The sequence below is a fragment of the Carettochelys insculpta genome, chromosome 2 (assembly GCF_033958435.1).
Source record: "Carettochelys insculpta isolate YL-2023 chromosome 2, ASM3395843v1, whole genome shotgun sequence".
Taxonomy (NCBI): domain Eukaryota; kingdom Metazoa; phylum Chordata; order Testudines; family Carettochelyidae; genus Carettochelys; species Carettochelys insculpta.
The window spans coordinates 264,369,721-264,383,160 of NC_134138.1; the positions used below are offsets into that span (position 1 = coordinate 264,369,721).

General features: G+C 41.8%; 1 protein-coding gene across 2 annotated transcripts in view; it reads right to left on the reverse strand.

The window, feature by feature from the left end:
• Positions 1-13,440, reverse strand: part of DPP6 (dipeptidyl peptidase like 6) — a 612,774-nt gene that overhangs the window by 424,336 nt on the left and 174,998 nt on the right. The window contains exon 3 of one of the 2 annotated variants that reach the window (XM_074986299.1): positions 450-462. The exons of the other annotated variant lie outside the window; for it this stretch is intronic. Coding sequence (XP_074842400.1) covers positions 450-462 — 13 coding nt within the window. The remainder of the gene's footprint in view (positions 1-449; positions 463-13,440) is intronic. 2 annotated transcript variants of the gene reach the window in all.

Below are 13,440 nucleotides of genomic sequence, written 5' to 3' on the forward strand. Positions count from 1 at the left end.
TGTTATGTACTCATCTAGGAAGAGAACTGGTTTAACTTTCTGTTTAGTAATATAAGGTAAATAGTGCATTCATAGTAAGCATGATTATGTAAAATTGCATTTCATGTAAAAGTTATTTTCTTATGGACCAATACATGCCAATGTATTAACAATAAAATGGTTAACAATAAAAAATGAATTCTTCTGTACTTCTTTACTAAATAAATTCTCCATAGTAAATCATATCATTCACTACAGATATATTTTTTATTGATGATATTTATAATAAGATGCTGAATAGCTTCTTGTAAATCTTCTGGTCTCTGTTTGATGTGAGTGTTAGTCATTATAGCTACCAGGAGCTAATCACAGATTAAAATGGGAGAACAGAGCCCTAAAATATTTTTAGACTTCTTCTGATGCACCAGAGCCCAAGTCCTCAGACTTTTAGGTCATAATGCAAGACCCACCTCTTCTCTGAGGCTTTGAAGGTAGAGTTGTTAGAGCAGATCTACACAGCAAAATTAGTTATTTCACAATAACTATCCTAGGTGTCTGCACCTAGAAACCCCACTTATTGACTGGGGATTCCACTTTGCTAGGTGCTACACAAACAGAACAAAAAGACAGGCCATGCCCCAGAGAGCTCTGCAATCCAAGAAAGAATACTATGACTGTTTGGGTCTGTCTTGTGGTAGGCACTATGTTTGACTAAATCACCCAGGACAGAAGGTTCTCTCTCCCACACTTGCTTCTGAGACACCCAACAGCTGAAACATGCTTCCTGAGCCAGTCTGCTATGCCTTATACCTCTCTTCCTTTCAGACCCTTCTTTAAAACAATTAATGTCTGCTAGCAAAAAACAACTAAAAACCCTAAAATCACATCACTGTCTGAGAGGTTTGGCTTCTGTTGCATCCCACGTTCCCTCCTTTATAAGCTGTCTATTAAGGGCTTAAGACAAAGTCAATTGAACTTAAGGATGCTGCTCTGGTTTACTTAAATGAGCATTGGCCATTTGTAATCTCCAAGATCGTAATATTTTTGGGAACAAGGCCCTAGTCTTCAGGCTTGCTTGTAGAGGGCCGAGTATGCTGATAGCACACAAATAATAATAGCTACATCGCAAGTTAACATCAGGGGACATTTCCAAGTGAAGCTTTATTTTTAGTAGAACTTGCCTAGAGAGTCATTCATGAAAAACATGTGATCCATACAAATTGAGCCCTGTCACTACATTTTCATTTTAAAACTCCATTATGGCTAATTGTGCGTTATTTAAATTGCTCTGCCCCAAACCCAGAATCGTTTTGCCATTCTATCTCACTTAATGTACTCTAGGAATACTATTCCAGCCAGTATCAATTACAATATGCTGATGCACTCTGATTCAACCAAAAAGTGAAAACAATCTTCCTTTGAAAAATTCAGTATTTTACATCTGCATTTATTCCAAATGAACCTTTCTGTGTTTTAGTCAATTGAGGATTACTGAATATTACCTTGATTCAGGAAATGTTAAATGACAAACATTGATCCAGCATAACCTTAGCTGAGTCAAGGGCCATTACCAACAGTGTTATCATGCTGTATAAAACTGGATTACAGCTCTAATATAACCTTTTAATTTAATAACAATGATTGAAAACTTCTTCCAGCTGTGCTCTTTGGCACCTGGCACTCAAGTGTTCCTCTTCAAATCATTGTGTGGGGTAGAAGAACACCAAAAACTGAGGAGATGCCATATTAACCCATAACTTTCTGCGTCCACCCTACAAGCTTCAGAGAAACTTGAAGTTCACAAGATAATTCCTGTCATTTTCTACTTCGGTGGTTTTTTTTCTCTAAAAGCATACTGACACCGTCATATCTGGCCATGTGACTAGCAATATCAGGGGAGTTCAGATTTTCTCTCATTTTCTGCAGCAGTTAGATTCCCTAATGGCTAAAGTGAATTTTCCCCTCCCCTCCCCCAGTTACTCAGTATTCAGATGGCCCTCCACATAAAATCACTCCTTCCTGAAAGCCACATTTTGAAGGGGGAAATTGTCAGCTACTGCACTGTGCCATAATGTACATTTTCAGGTAGCAATTGTTTAACATAATGCAATTCCACCCAGCTGATAAGACTTGATCAGAGGTGCTGTTGTCATCTTGAAAAGGTAAAGAGGTGTGAAAAGGGCACCACCAATTCCGATCAGACCTTTAACACAGCTCTTTAAAAATGCCATTTTTTCCCCTTACAGATCAGGATCCTTTCCAGAAACCTTCTTTTACAATTATTTTTATTATTAACAGCTATTTGTAAGTAATCTTTCATCTCAGAAGAACCCCTATCACAATTTACATGCCTTGCCTACAGTAATTGCTTCACCAACTGGAGCCAATGTTGCCATGACGCTAAGCAGATGTTTAGTAGCAGATGACAACCTTTGACAACTTTGGCGGGCAAGTGAAGATGACCACAGCTCAGAGTTTCTCAATGGCTACGTCTACACGTGAAGCCAACATCGAAATAGCTTATTTCGATGTAGCAACATCGAAATAGGCTATTTCGATGAATAACGTCTACACTTCCTCCAGGGCTGGCAACGTCGATGTTCAACTTCGACGTTGCACGGCACCACATCGAAATAGGCTCTGCGAGGGTACGTCTACACGCCACAGTAGCACACATCGAAATAAGGGTGCCAGGCACAGCTGCAGACAGGGTCACAGGGCGGACTCAACAGCAAGCCGCTCCCTTAAAGGGCCCCTCCCAGACACAGTTGCACTAAACAACACAAGATACACAGAGCTGACAACTGGTTGCAGACCCTGTGCCTGCAGCATGGATCCCCAGCTACCGCAGAAGCAGCCAGAAGCCCTGGGCTAAGGGTTGCTGCCCACGGTGACCATAGAGCCCCGCAGGGGCTGGAGAGAGAGCATCTCTCAACCCCCCAGCTGATGGCCGCCATGGAGGACCCGGCAATTTCGACGTTGAACGTCGAAGTAGGGCGCTATTCCGATCCCCTCATGAGGTTAGCGACTTCGACGTCTCGCCGCCTAACGTTGAAGTTAACTTCGAAATAGCGCCCGACGCGTGTAGCCGCCACGGGCGCTATTTCGAAGTTAGTGCCGCTACTTCGAAGTAGCGTGCACGTGTAGACACAGCTAATCTGTCCAGGTCTGTGACCCTTACTCAAAGTGAAAAATATTCACAACCTTCATACATTTACACTAAAGGCAAGAGTAAAACCATGTGCCACTGATAAGACTGTGTAATTTGTATGTTCGTTCCATGAGCTTGACAAAATATATGGTCTCGAAAGATAAGGCTGGCAAGAAAATGGGAGCTGGGGACAAATTTTTCTTTGCTTTGGGCTGCAGTGATGTGTTGAACTCCTTACTATCCCACTGACTGCCTTCTGTTAATTCCCTGCCCCCAAAGGTTCACAACTCATAGGCTCAGAAACACTGGTATAGCTGACTGAAATTGCGGAGGAAAATATAGACAAGTAGGAATTAATTATTCACACTGGAATTTAATCAGGCTGTGTACTAATATCCCCCCACCCATTATCTTTATAACTGTCATGGACATTTTAATAATACCTCACACATCTATAAGAAATTTTATTGATGAAACTCCAGGTGCTTTATAAAGAGAGTAATGGCATAGCCCCGTTGTTCAGATGGCTAAGCAATACTATGAACATTTGGAGAGAAATGGAGCAGAAAAATTAAATGGCTTGTCCAACATCTCACGCTATTATTTATTTTTAACATAACAGAAATGGGCATAATACTTATCAGATGACAAAGACATGTTCCATGTCCTTCAAACCTCCTAATCGATGGATCAGATTCTATCAAACCCATAGGCCTGGGTTTAGAGTGTGGTGAGAGTAAGGACTCTCCCTTATTCTTGCACAAAGCTGAATCGCAATACGGGGGTCAAGGGAGCAGATAGACTATTCCCTCCATTGAGAGCACAGAACGCTCCCAAAGGGATCAGGGAAGGGAAGAGAAAGTGGGGAAGGCAGGTCCATGGCTCTACCTTCCCCATACGCTAGTGAGTGAAGCAGGGACTATGGACCACCATCCTGAACACTGCCTTTCAGGGCACTCACGGAAACAGTGTATCTTCCAAACAGCAGTGTCCTTCCATCAGCAGAGACCACCACCAAAGAAAACTACTTCCTACTGTATTGCAGCTCCAGTCTCTAAAGTTCCATGGTGAGGCTTCCTTGCAGGTGCCAGTGCAGCCAAGCCTTACGACTGTCACAATTTTTAGGTATTTCTTTAATGCCCCAGCTCCCAGAGCCATGAGATTATGCAGCTATCTCAGATGTCATTTAAAAACATAGTTTCTAGCCTTAGTGGCTTTCGAGTGAAGCTCGAAAGCCCTCCGTGGGGGAAGAACAGGGTGAGAGCTCTTTAGAAAAGACAAACACAAATCCATGGGTCCAGATTTAATGCATCCAACAGTACTGAGGGAATTGGCAAATGCCATTGCAGAGACTTTGGCCATTATCTTTGAAAACTTGAGGATATTGGGAGTGGTCCTGGATGACTGGAAAAAGGTGAATGTAGTGCCCATCTTTAAAAAAAGAATAGAAGAACAATCCACAGAACTCTAGACCAGTTAACTTTACCTCAGTCCCAGAAAAATCATGGAGGGGCTCCTCAAGGAATCCATTTTGTAGCACTTGGAGCAAGAAAAAGTGATCAGTAGTACTCAACATGTATTCACCCACGGCAAGTCATGCCTGAACAATCTGATTAGCTTCTATGATGAGGCTGGACATGAGTCAATAGTGTGCCCTTGTAAAGAAGGCTAATGGCATATTAGGGTGTAAGAGGAGGAGCATTTCCAGTAGAGCTAGAGAAGTTATTACGTCCCTCCATTTGGCACTGGTGAGGCCACATCTGGAATATTGCATCCTGTTCGGACCCCAGTACAGAAAACATGTGGCTACATGGGAGAGGAGCCAGCAGAGGGCAACTAAAATTATTAGGGGTCTGGAGCACATGACCTAAGAGAAGAGGCTGAAGGATTTGGGCTTATTTTGTTTGCAGAAGAGAAGACTGAGGGGTGATTTGATAGCAGCCTTCATCTTCCTGAAGGGGGGCACTAAAGAGGCTGAAAAAAGCTGATCTCAGTGGTGACAGATGGCGGAACAAGAAGCAATGGTCTCAAGTTACAGAGGGGGAGGTGTAATAGTAGGAAAAACTAGTAGGAAGTAGGAAAAACTGTTTCACCAGGTGTAGTAGTAGGAAAAACTAGTAGACAGGAAAAACTGTTTCACCAAGAGAATAACAGAGATGTAGCTGTGTCAGTCTGTATTCTAACAAAACGAAACAGCAGAAATATAGCACTTTAAAGACTAATGAAACGATTTATTCGGTGACCAGCTTTTACGTGACAGACTGATCTGATAAAGTGAGTCTGTCCCACTAAACCTCATCAACAAATGATTAATTTTGTTAGTCTTTAAAAGCTACATTTCTGCTGTTTTGTTTTCACCAGGAGGGTGGTGAAGCACTGGAATCCATTACTGAGACAAATGGTGGAATCTTCATCCCTAGAGATTTTTAAATCCAGCTTGTCAAAGTCCTGGCTGGGATGATTTAGGTAGAGTTGATCCTGCTTTTCGGCAGGGGCTGAACTGGACGACCTCCTGAGGTCCCTTCCAGCTCTGGGATTCTATGCCTCAAAACTACAAGGCAAGGAGATCCTGAAGTATACTGCTTTGAAAGCTACTGTTGTAGCACTTAATGATGTGAGATACCCTGGACCTTACTGCTGAACCCTTGTGCTGGGAATCCTTCAGTCTGACATCCAAGTACTGACCATGCTTCATTTCTGTGATCTGAGGACAAGTGTGTGTGTGCGGGGGCGGAGGGGCAACTCAGGGTCTGGTGGATTAGGCTAGGAGGCAGTGCAGAAGTCCAGGGGCTGAGAGATGAGCAGAAAAAGGAGCAGAGGAGTGAGAATTGGAGCCGCTTAATGCAGCACTGGCCTTCGGCTGTGATGCGCATAAAACAAGCACAGCCTAGGACGCTACTGAATTTGGGGCAAATGCAGCAAAGTGCACTACTTAATTTGGGGCAAAGTAGTGCCCCAAATTTAGTGGTGCCTACACAGCTGCATACTCTGTATATACTTAAGGATGTCCCTGCCTACAGGAACCCAGCTCTTTCTCCCTCACTAGTCAGGGATCCTTTCTGGCCTGCAACCTTTTTATATGGCCAGCCTGGCCCTGATTGGGTGTCTCTAGCTGCACTGTGATTGGCTGGGTTTGCACAGGTTCTTTCCAGTCTGCTTTTAACCCTTCTGTTGGTCGACTGGGGCAGCCACCCCTCAACAGGCATATTACCACTTCAGGTAATAGAGTCATTTGAAATACTAACACACTCACACATTTCCATTGCTATTCCATTCAACAGCCACAGTTTATACCACAGGAATACCAGTCCTGGGACTTTTCCTTGCAACAAAGCCTGCTGCCAACTTTGTCCACATATCTATTCTGGCGATACCATCAATGGATCTGACCAGGTTATTCACAGAATCACGGGTACATTCTCATGTTCCTCAACTAACATCATATATGCCATCATGTGCCAACAATGCCCAGATGCTTTGTATATTGGACAGACTTCAAACTCTCTCAGACAAAGAGTTAATGGGCACAAAACAGACATCAAAACATTCCTGATCCACAAACCAGTTAGTCTACATTTTAATGGAGTGGGCCATTCTGTTAACAACTTAAGAGTTTGCATCTTATTGAAGAAGAATTTTCAGCCTGCTTTAGAAAGAGAAACTGCTGAACTCTCTTTCATATTCAAATTTGATATATTAACACGTGGTTTGAACCAGGATGCAAATGTTCTGGGACATTATAGGGGCTCTTTGGCCTTCCCCTTCCCCCCGCTCTCTGATTTGCTCACCTTGATAATTTTTTTCTGATTTGTCAACTTTGATTACTGTTTTTGGTTCTCTGTGCCTTAAATATTGAGTTTGTTCTGGTCTGGCTATGGTCTGAAGAAGTGGGTCTGTCCCACGAAAGCTCACCTAATACATTATTTTGTTAGTCTTTAAAGTGCTACTTGACTGCTTTTTTGTTTTGATTTCCATTGCAGTGTGCATTCAAAGCAACATGTGTACAGTTTTGTTTCACTGCTGTGGCACACACACAAAAGAACAGAACATAATTTAATCTCCGGTAATAAAACTGAACATTTCTCATTACAGTTTGTAGAAGGTCCTCTGATCAATGAAGTCAGGCTCATTTTCAACAAGAAGAATATTTAACAGTGTAAAAGCTTTTTATTTTTTTTATCCTGTTTTGCCAATAGGATCTATGACACAGTGGTTCTGAACAGTACAAGGATGTAAGTCTTCCAAGAGTTGTAATGCATTTGCTAAGTTGGAGCCCATGAAAGTATACCTGCTGGGTGAAGACATCTGAACAAATGATATAGTTCTATCAAAACACAAGAAGTTAAAGAATTACCATATTGGATTAAATCAATGGTCCCTCTACTCTAGTGTGGTGTCTCTGATAGCACTAGTTTCAGAAGATGATGTAAGATAACCGGTAAAAGGAATAGTAAGAGAGAGGAAGCCGTGCTAGTCTATACACTATCAAAACAAAAAGCAGTCAAGTAGCACTTTAAAGACTAGCAAAATAGTTTATTAGGTGAGCTTTCAGTAAAAGGAAGTTAGGGGAAATGCAGGGACAGGCATGGATCAGCATTTATTTCACACATACTGTCAGTACCCAGTCCAAGCCCAATAAGTTAATGACCCAAACAGAGGACCAAATTCAGTTATGAAGCTTAGTCCTGTGCCACCAGAGGCACATGGAGCATATGCTAAGAAGAAAATGGGAAAATGCATCAGGACATAAATATCCCCAATATTGAGAATTTATACAGCTTCCAAAACTCTGTTTTTTCTAATTCTGTAGTTATAACCATGAATTTTCTTGTAAGCTATTTAACTGGATTCCCAGGCTGGATCCTGTCTAGCACCAAAGGTTTCAGAAACAGATGTAAGAGTCTTCCCCTCAAACACACACATGTACACGCACACCAAACAAACTTCTAAGGAGATCTCATTGTGGTGTCTGGTAGAGAATGGGAACACCCCTGAAGAATGAGCTTTATCATTGCTTCCAAAATGTGTTCCCATTAACCACAGCAACACTTCATAGTCTTACTACCCACATAAGTGGTGTTCTCTTCCTGGAGCTTGCTTAATTCTAGGTTTCAATATCTTCCAATGGCAATAAGTTACACATTCAAATGATGTATTGTGCCAACATATATTTTCTTTTAATGGATTTTACACCTTGTAAAGGAGTGTCTCCTCATTCTTGGGTTATGAAAGGACTAGCTCCTGGTCAGCCTTCTCTAAACCAGTCCCTACTGTATACTATTTAATTATGACCCGTCAGTTTCCTCTCTAAGGTAAACAATCCCACTTTTTTTTCAGTCATGCTTCATGTGGGAGTTTCCGAAAGCCCTTATTGTTCTTGTCACTCATGTATACCCACCCCATCACCAATCCTGCAGTATCTTCTTGAGATGGGTTGGCCAGTGTTGTATAGTGTTTCAGATGCTGCTGAACACAGATTTACACAACATAATATTCTCCCTCTCCTTCCTTATGTGTTCTGCCTTCTTATTTGCATTTTGTCCCTTCCTTCTCCGACTCCTCCTAAACTCACAGCCTCAATGGTCTATTATGGCAATGAGTTCCATAAATACATTTTTAACGCAGCAGGTTACTACTGTTAATTATCAACTGATTTCCACTGTCAGTAACAAAACTCAAGATTATTTTACTCTGCTGCAAAAGTATATCTTTATAACTATTTACATACTGGGATGGGTGAATCAGAAACAACTTAGCTACAGAGCAGCTATGCAGATCGATCGGGAATATAAGGCTATCCCAGAGCCTGTTCCTCAAAGATGCAAAGCACCTGCAACTTCCATTTGAGGTTATCAATAAAAGCACACAATGGCAGCAGACCCATAGCAAAGGTGAGCCAGAGCAGATGAGTACTTCCCCATATTAAGGGGCAGATTTCGCTGCCTTAAGAGTTGACCATGACCTTCTACTATTTTCCATAGAGTTGAAGCTTTCATTTAAAAGATATATATAGAAGTTTTCAAAGTCTCCATGCAAGAAATCTTCCCCCATCAGCAAGGCAGATGAGATCAATGTACCCCACTCCAATCTAAATGAACTTCTATTGCTATAGGTCCCTCAGTCCTCTGCAAGGCCCCACTGGCATCTGCCTACGTAGAAGCATTTGCAGGATCAGGGCCATAGCTCCATTTAAATGTGAACATTATTAACCAGCACTAATAGTAATCTAAGGAATGGGCAGTCAGAGGTTCTTCATTACCAGATACTATCCCTCCCTGTGTGGACATCTTCCCTTTATGATGGGCCTTTCTTGTGCTTACTCTTCTCTTTCTGTACAGGGAGGAAGGACCTGGTAGTCTTCTATCTCAGCACTTCATCTTTGGAGCTGGTCGTGTTTGTTTCCTAATCTTTCCTTCTCCGTAGTGAATGCAATGGAAAATGGGATCTCTGTTTTAGGAGCTGCCAAATTTGGCAAGGGAGGCTCAGTGGAGCCAGCAGAACTCTAGTCATAGACTCAGCACACATCTTTGCAATGCCTCATCAACTCCAGCTCCAGGAGTGAAATAGCCCAGTTCTGTGCTCTATTTTTCTGTTCTAATATATTGTAGTTACACAGAGACCACTATGATTACCTTGTCAGAGACCTCCTGGATATCATAGGGGCCACAGACCTTCAGTAATGCCTATGCTGTGCCATTTGATACAAACAACAGAACCACACAGATCTGAGCAAGGATGTGGGTGACCCACACAATGTGACACTAAGCTAATTAAGGAAATGGCATTTGTAAAAATATGCCCAGTACTCCATGTTGAAGGTCCAGACTCAGCTACTTAGGTATAGGTACACTGAAGGTACACCGAAGACATGGGTGAGAAGGGAAGAAGGAGAGTCTTTGCCAAATGCAAATGGATGACCTATAATTTAACCATTTTTCATCTCTTCTGAAGTTTCATAAACAGTTCTCTCTACCTTAACCATCATAAACAATCTCCTACTTTAAGACAATTGTTACAATATGACTTTGTTAGTACTGCCATTCTCCTTTCATACCACAATGTAACAAAAAAAGGATGGAGGAGAACCTTGCTCCGCAAGTAGCCCCCACAGGTCATGGTGGCAGAGTAAGTGCTTTAACTTTTTCTCAATTCCTATCTTTTGTTATAACACAAACAGTAACTCAGACTCTTCTTTTCACACCAGGGACACCTAACTTGTCCTCCTCTAACTGCTACCCTCTGAATCTTGAATCGTTGTCACTGGCTTCTGCGACATTTCTCCAGTAATTCTGTTAGTAAATGGTGATTAGAAACACAGAAAATATTACAAATGTAGTCTCACAACTGCTGCTGCTAGTGCCAGATTAATTGTGGCTGATTTGCATCAAACTTATATCGGGTTTGTCTTTAAATAAATAATTCCAAACATGTTGCAAACATCATGTGTGTGTGTTACACCCAGGCTCACCCCCAGAACTCTCTGTTTCAAATTCCATATCATGCACACAATTGACAGTATTTCCTATTATTATTTTTGTCCTCTGACCAGAACACTGTCACATCAGGAGCTCAACATGCTATTAGACCTACCAATTTGAATTCTCATTTTCTCTACTCAGTAAAATCAAAGGAAAACAAAATACCATACAGAGAGTGCAGTTGAGAGAGATTGTCTCCTTTAGCTTTTTTGCAATAAAATACTGCTGTTTCTAGTGCATTTCCTATTGCACAAGTATAGAGAATACCTGCTTGGAATAGATTATTTCTGAATATAGTTTCAAGCATTCTGTCTTCTCACCTCTTTGTTTCTTTAATGAATCAAATGAAGCAGTATTTGAAATATCATTAATATATCCAGGATCATTTTGTCAGTCTGTCTCATGCAGCTGACCTACCGACAATGAGGAGCTGCTCAAATCCCATTCAGGGTAGCTCAACTAAGCTGCTACGCCAGCCATGCATAGCCCATCACAAGTCTTGCTCACTTGTGCAGCTGACCAGCACCTCAACAGCTATGGAGAAGGGTCTGGTTTGGCCCTTTTCTCCATCCTATAGAATTCTGTGTTAAATCACTGCAGTTTTGCATAAGAAATGCTGGCTGCTCCTTAAAACAAGTCTAAAACTGGTGTTTATGCTCCTGCTGTCTCTTTACCCTTAACTATGTTAGGAGTAGGGGCAGTTTCAATGTGGGTTCATAGGTTCAGTTGCACCCACAGAAATCACAAATTCAAGGGAGTCATAATTGAAGGGTGCTGCAACCCCCTGCACCAGGTCACAGTGCCCAGAGTGGGGAGCCAGACCCATGTCTCTGGGACAGGAGCCACTGCTGTGAGGTAAGTATGAGATAAGCTCACTCTTCAACTTTCCAGCACCTTGATGCAGTGCCAAGGCAGAGGGAGCTGCTGGGGTCATATGTGCCCCAACTTGACTACAACTCAAAATCACGTCCAAGAAGAGTTTCATATGCAGCACCTGGGAGGCTACCCCTGCCCCAGTTACTAACACTATTTGCTACTAATTTTGAATCATTTTAGTAGATAACACATGCTTATTAAACAGATCGATATTTCACATGTGAATTTCTCAGAACATTCAGGTAGATGAAAGGCATTATTTGAGTTTTGTCGACTGGTGCAATGATGTAGTTCAGAAATTTGAGCACATTCAACAGCTAGCAGTTCCTTTCCCTGTGAAGAAACACACCCTTGTATAAGCAGAATATGCTTTTCCCTTACCAATATCATTATATTCCTACCCACAGACTACAGGCAGGGTGCAATCTCCTGGATCTCCTCTTGATCACTGTTCAAATATAGGACCTACATGAGCCCCTCTTTCCTTTCAACCCAGTTGAATCAACCTGTCCTTGGAGGGCTATCAAAAATCTCTGCCAAAGCTTTACTTGCTGCTTCTTTCTCACTTCTGGGATGTAATTCATCTGGACCTGGTGCCTTGTCAACTTTTAACAGTTCTAATTGCCTAACTATCTGCTCTGGCATAATCATAAAACCTTTTAACATTTCACACTGCCCCTAGGAAAATGTATTCTAGTCTCTCTGATGGGACCTTCAGATTTTTCTGTTAATGATGGCAAAGAATTCACAGAGGGTTTCCGCAACGTCAGCCGCATCTGTCACTTCCCACTCCTGTCTCTTAACGCCCTCACTGACCCCTTGACTGCCAAGTTGCTTGTATGCAGTTTAAGGACGTTGTTGCTATTTATGCATTACTTTTTTTATTACTTAGCTTGCTGGCCCAGTTTAAGTTTTTTAGATATATCTTTTTTTATTTTGCATGAGTTTTTAAATTATCCTCCCTGTTGGTATAGTAAAAAGGCAATTCTTTATTACCCTCTGAGGATGGCATAGTAAGAGTGAGGAAGTACAGTGCAAAAAAAAAATGCAGTGAATATCTTACCTGCGTAAGAGGCCTAAAAACATTACAAAAGGTTAGCAATAGCAACACACACACATGCACACACACCAGCCCCATTCATTGTAGGAATCAGTTTTTCAAGTCCTAGATATAGGTACAGAACACCCCCCAAAACATTCTTCCATTATCTGGGGATGCCCAAGTGAGTGAAGGCAAATCAGATGAACTAGGATACAAAGGAGTGCAAATCACTTACTTTAGGTGAGAACTCGAGCCAAATCTTTGAGTTACTGAAATGCCCGTTAAATATTTTCATATGTGGATCCAGACAGCATAGGAAACTGAAGAGCTAAAATGTTGGGCAGACGCCTGCTCCTAGAAGAGAGAGTCAGAGGACCAGATTCCTTTACACTAAAGCCTGTTACACTACTCTGGAAACGTGCAGTGATACAGAATTAGTATGATCAAGAGGGAAACATATAAATCACATATTCCATTCTGACAATGTAGCATTTTTCCCCATTGTGCCATTCCTAGTGTTTTGTCATGGCTGATCTTAATCACTTGGATGAGGCATGCACTACTTCCACGGGGAGATTATGAGAACAAATTCTCTGATACTTATCTCAAATTTGTCCCATCTTAATTTCATTTGATAACTTCTACTTATCCCCTACTGCTACCCTAAGCGGTGCCTTTCCTTCCCTGCAGTTAGCACCCTTCCAAAATTTGTGTTTCCCCCACTTAAGTCAACAGTTGCGCAAGCTCTAACTTGATGATTTTAATCTTGCCTCCTAAATCAGTTCATCCAGCCCCCAAAGTAATTTTGTTATTATTCTTTGAGATTATCTCACTGTGTAAATCTCTTGTTTTTTGTACCAAGCTCAGAGCTGCGCACTACACTGCAGCTGTGGTCAAATGGCAACGCAGAGTAC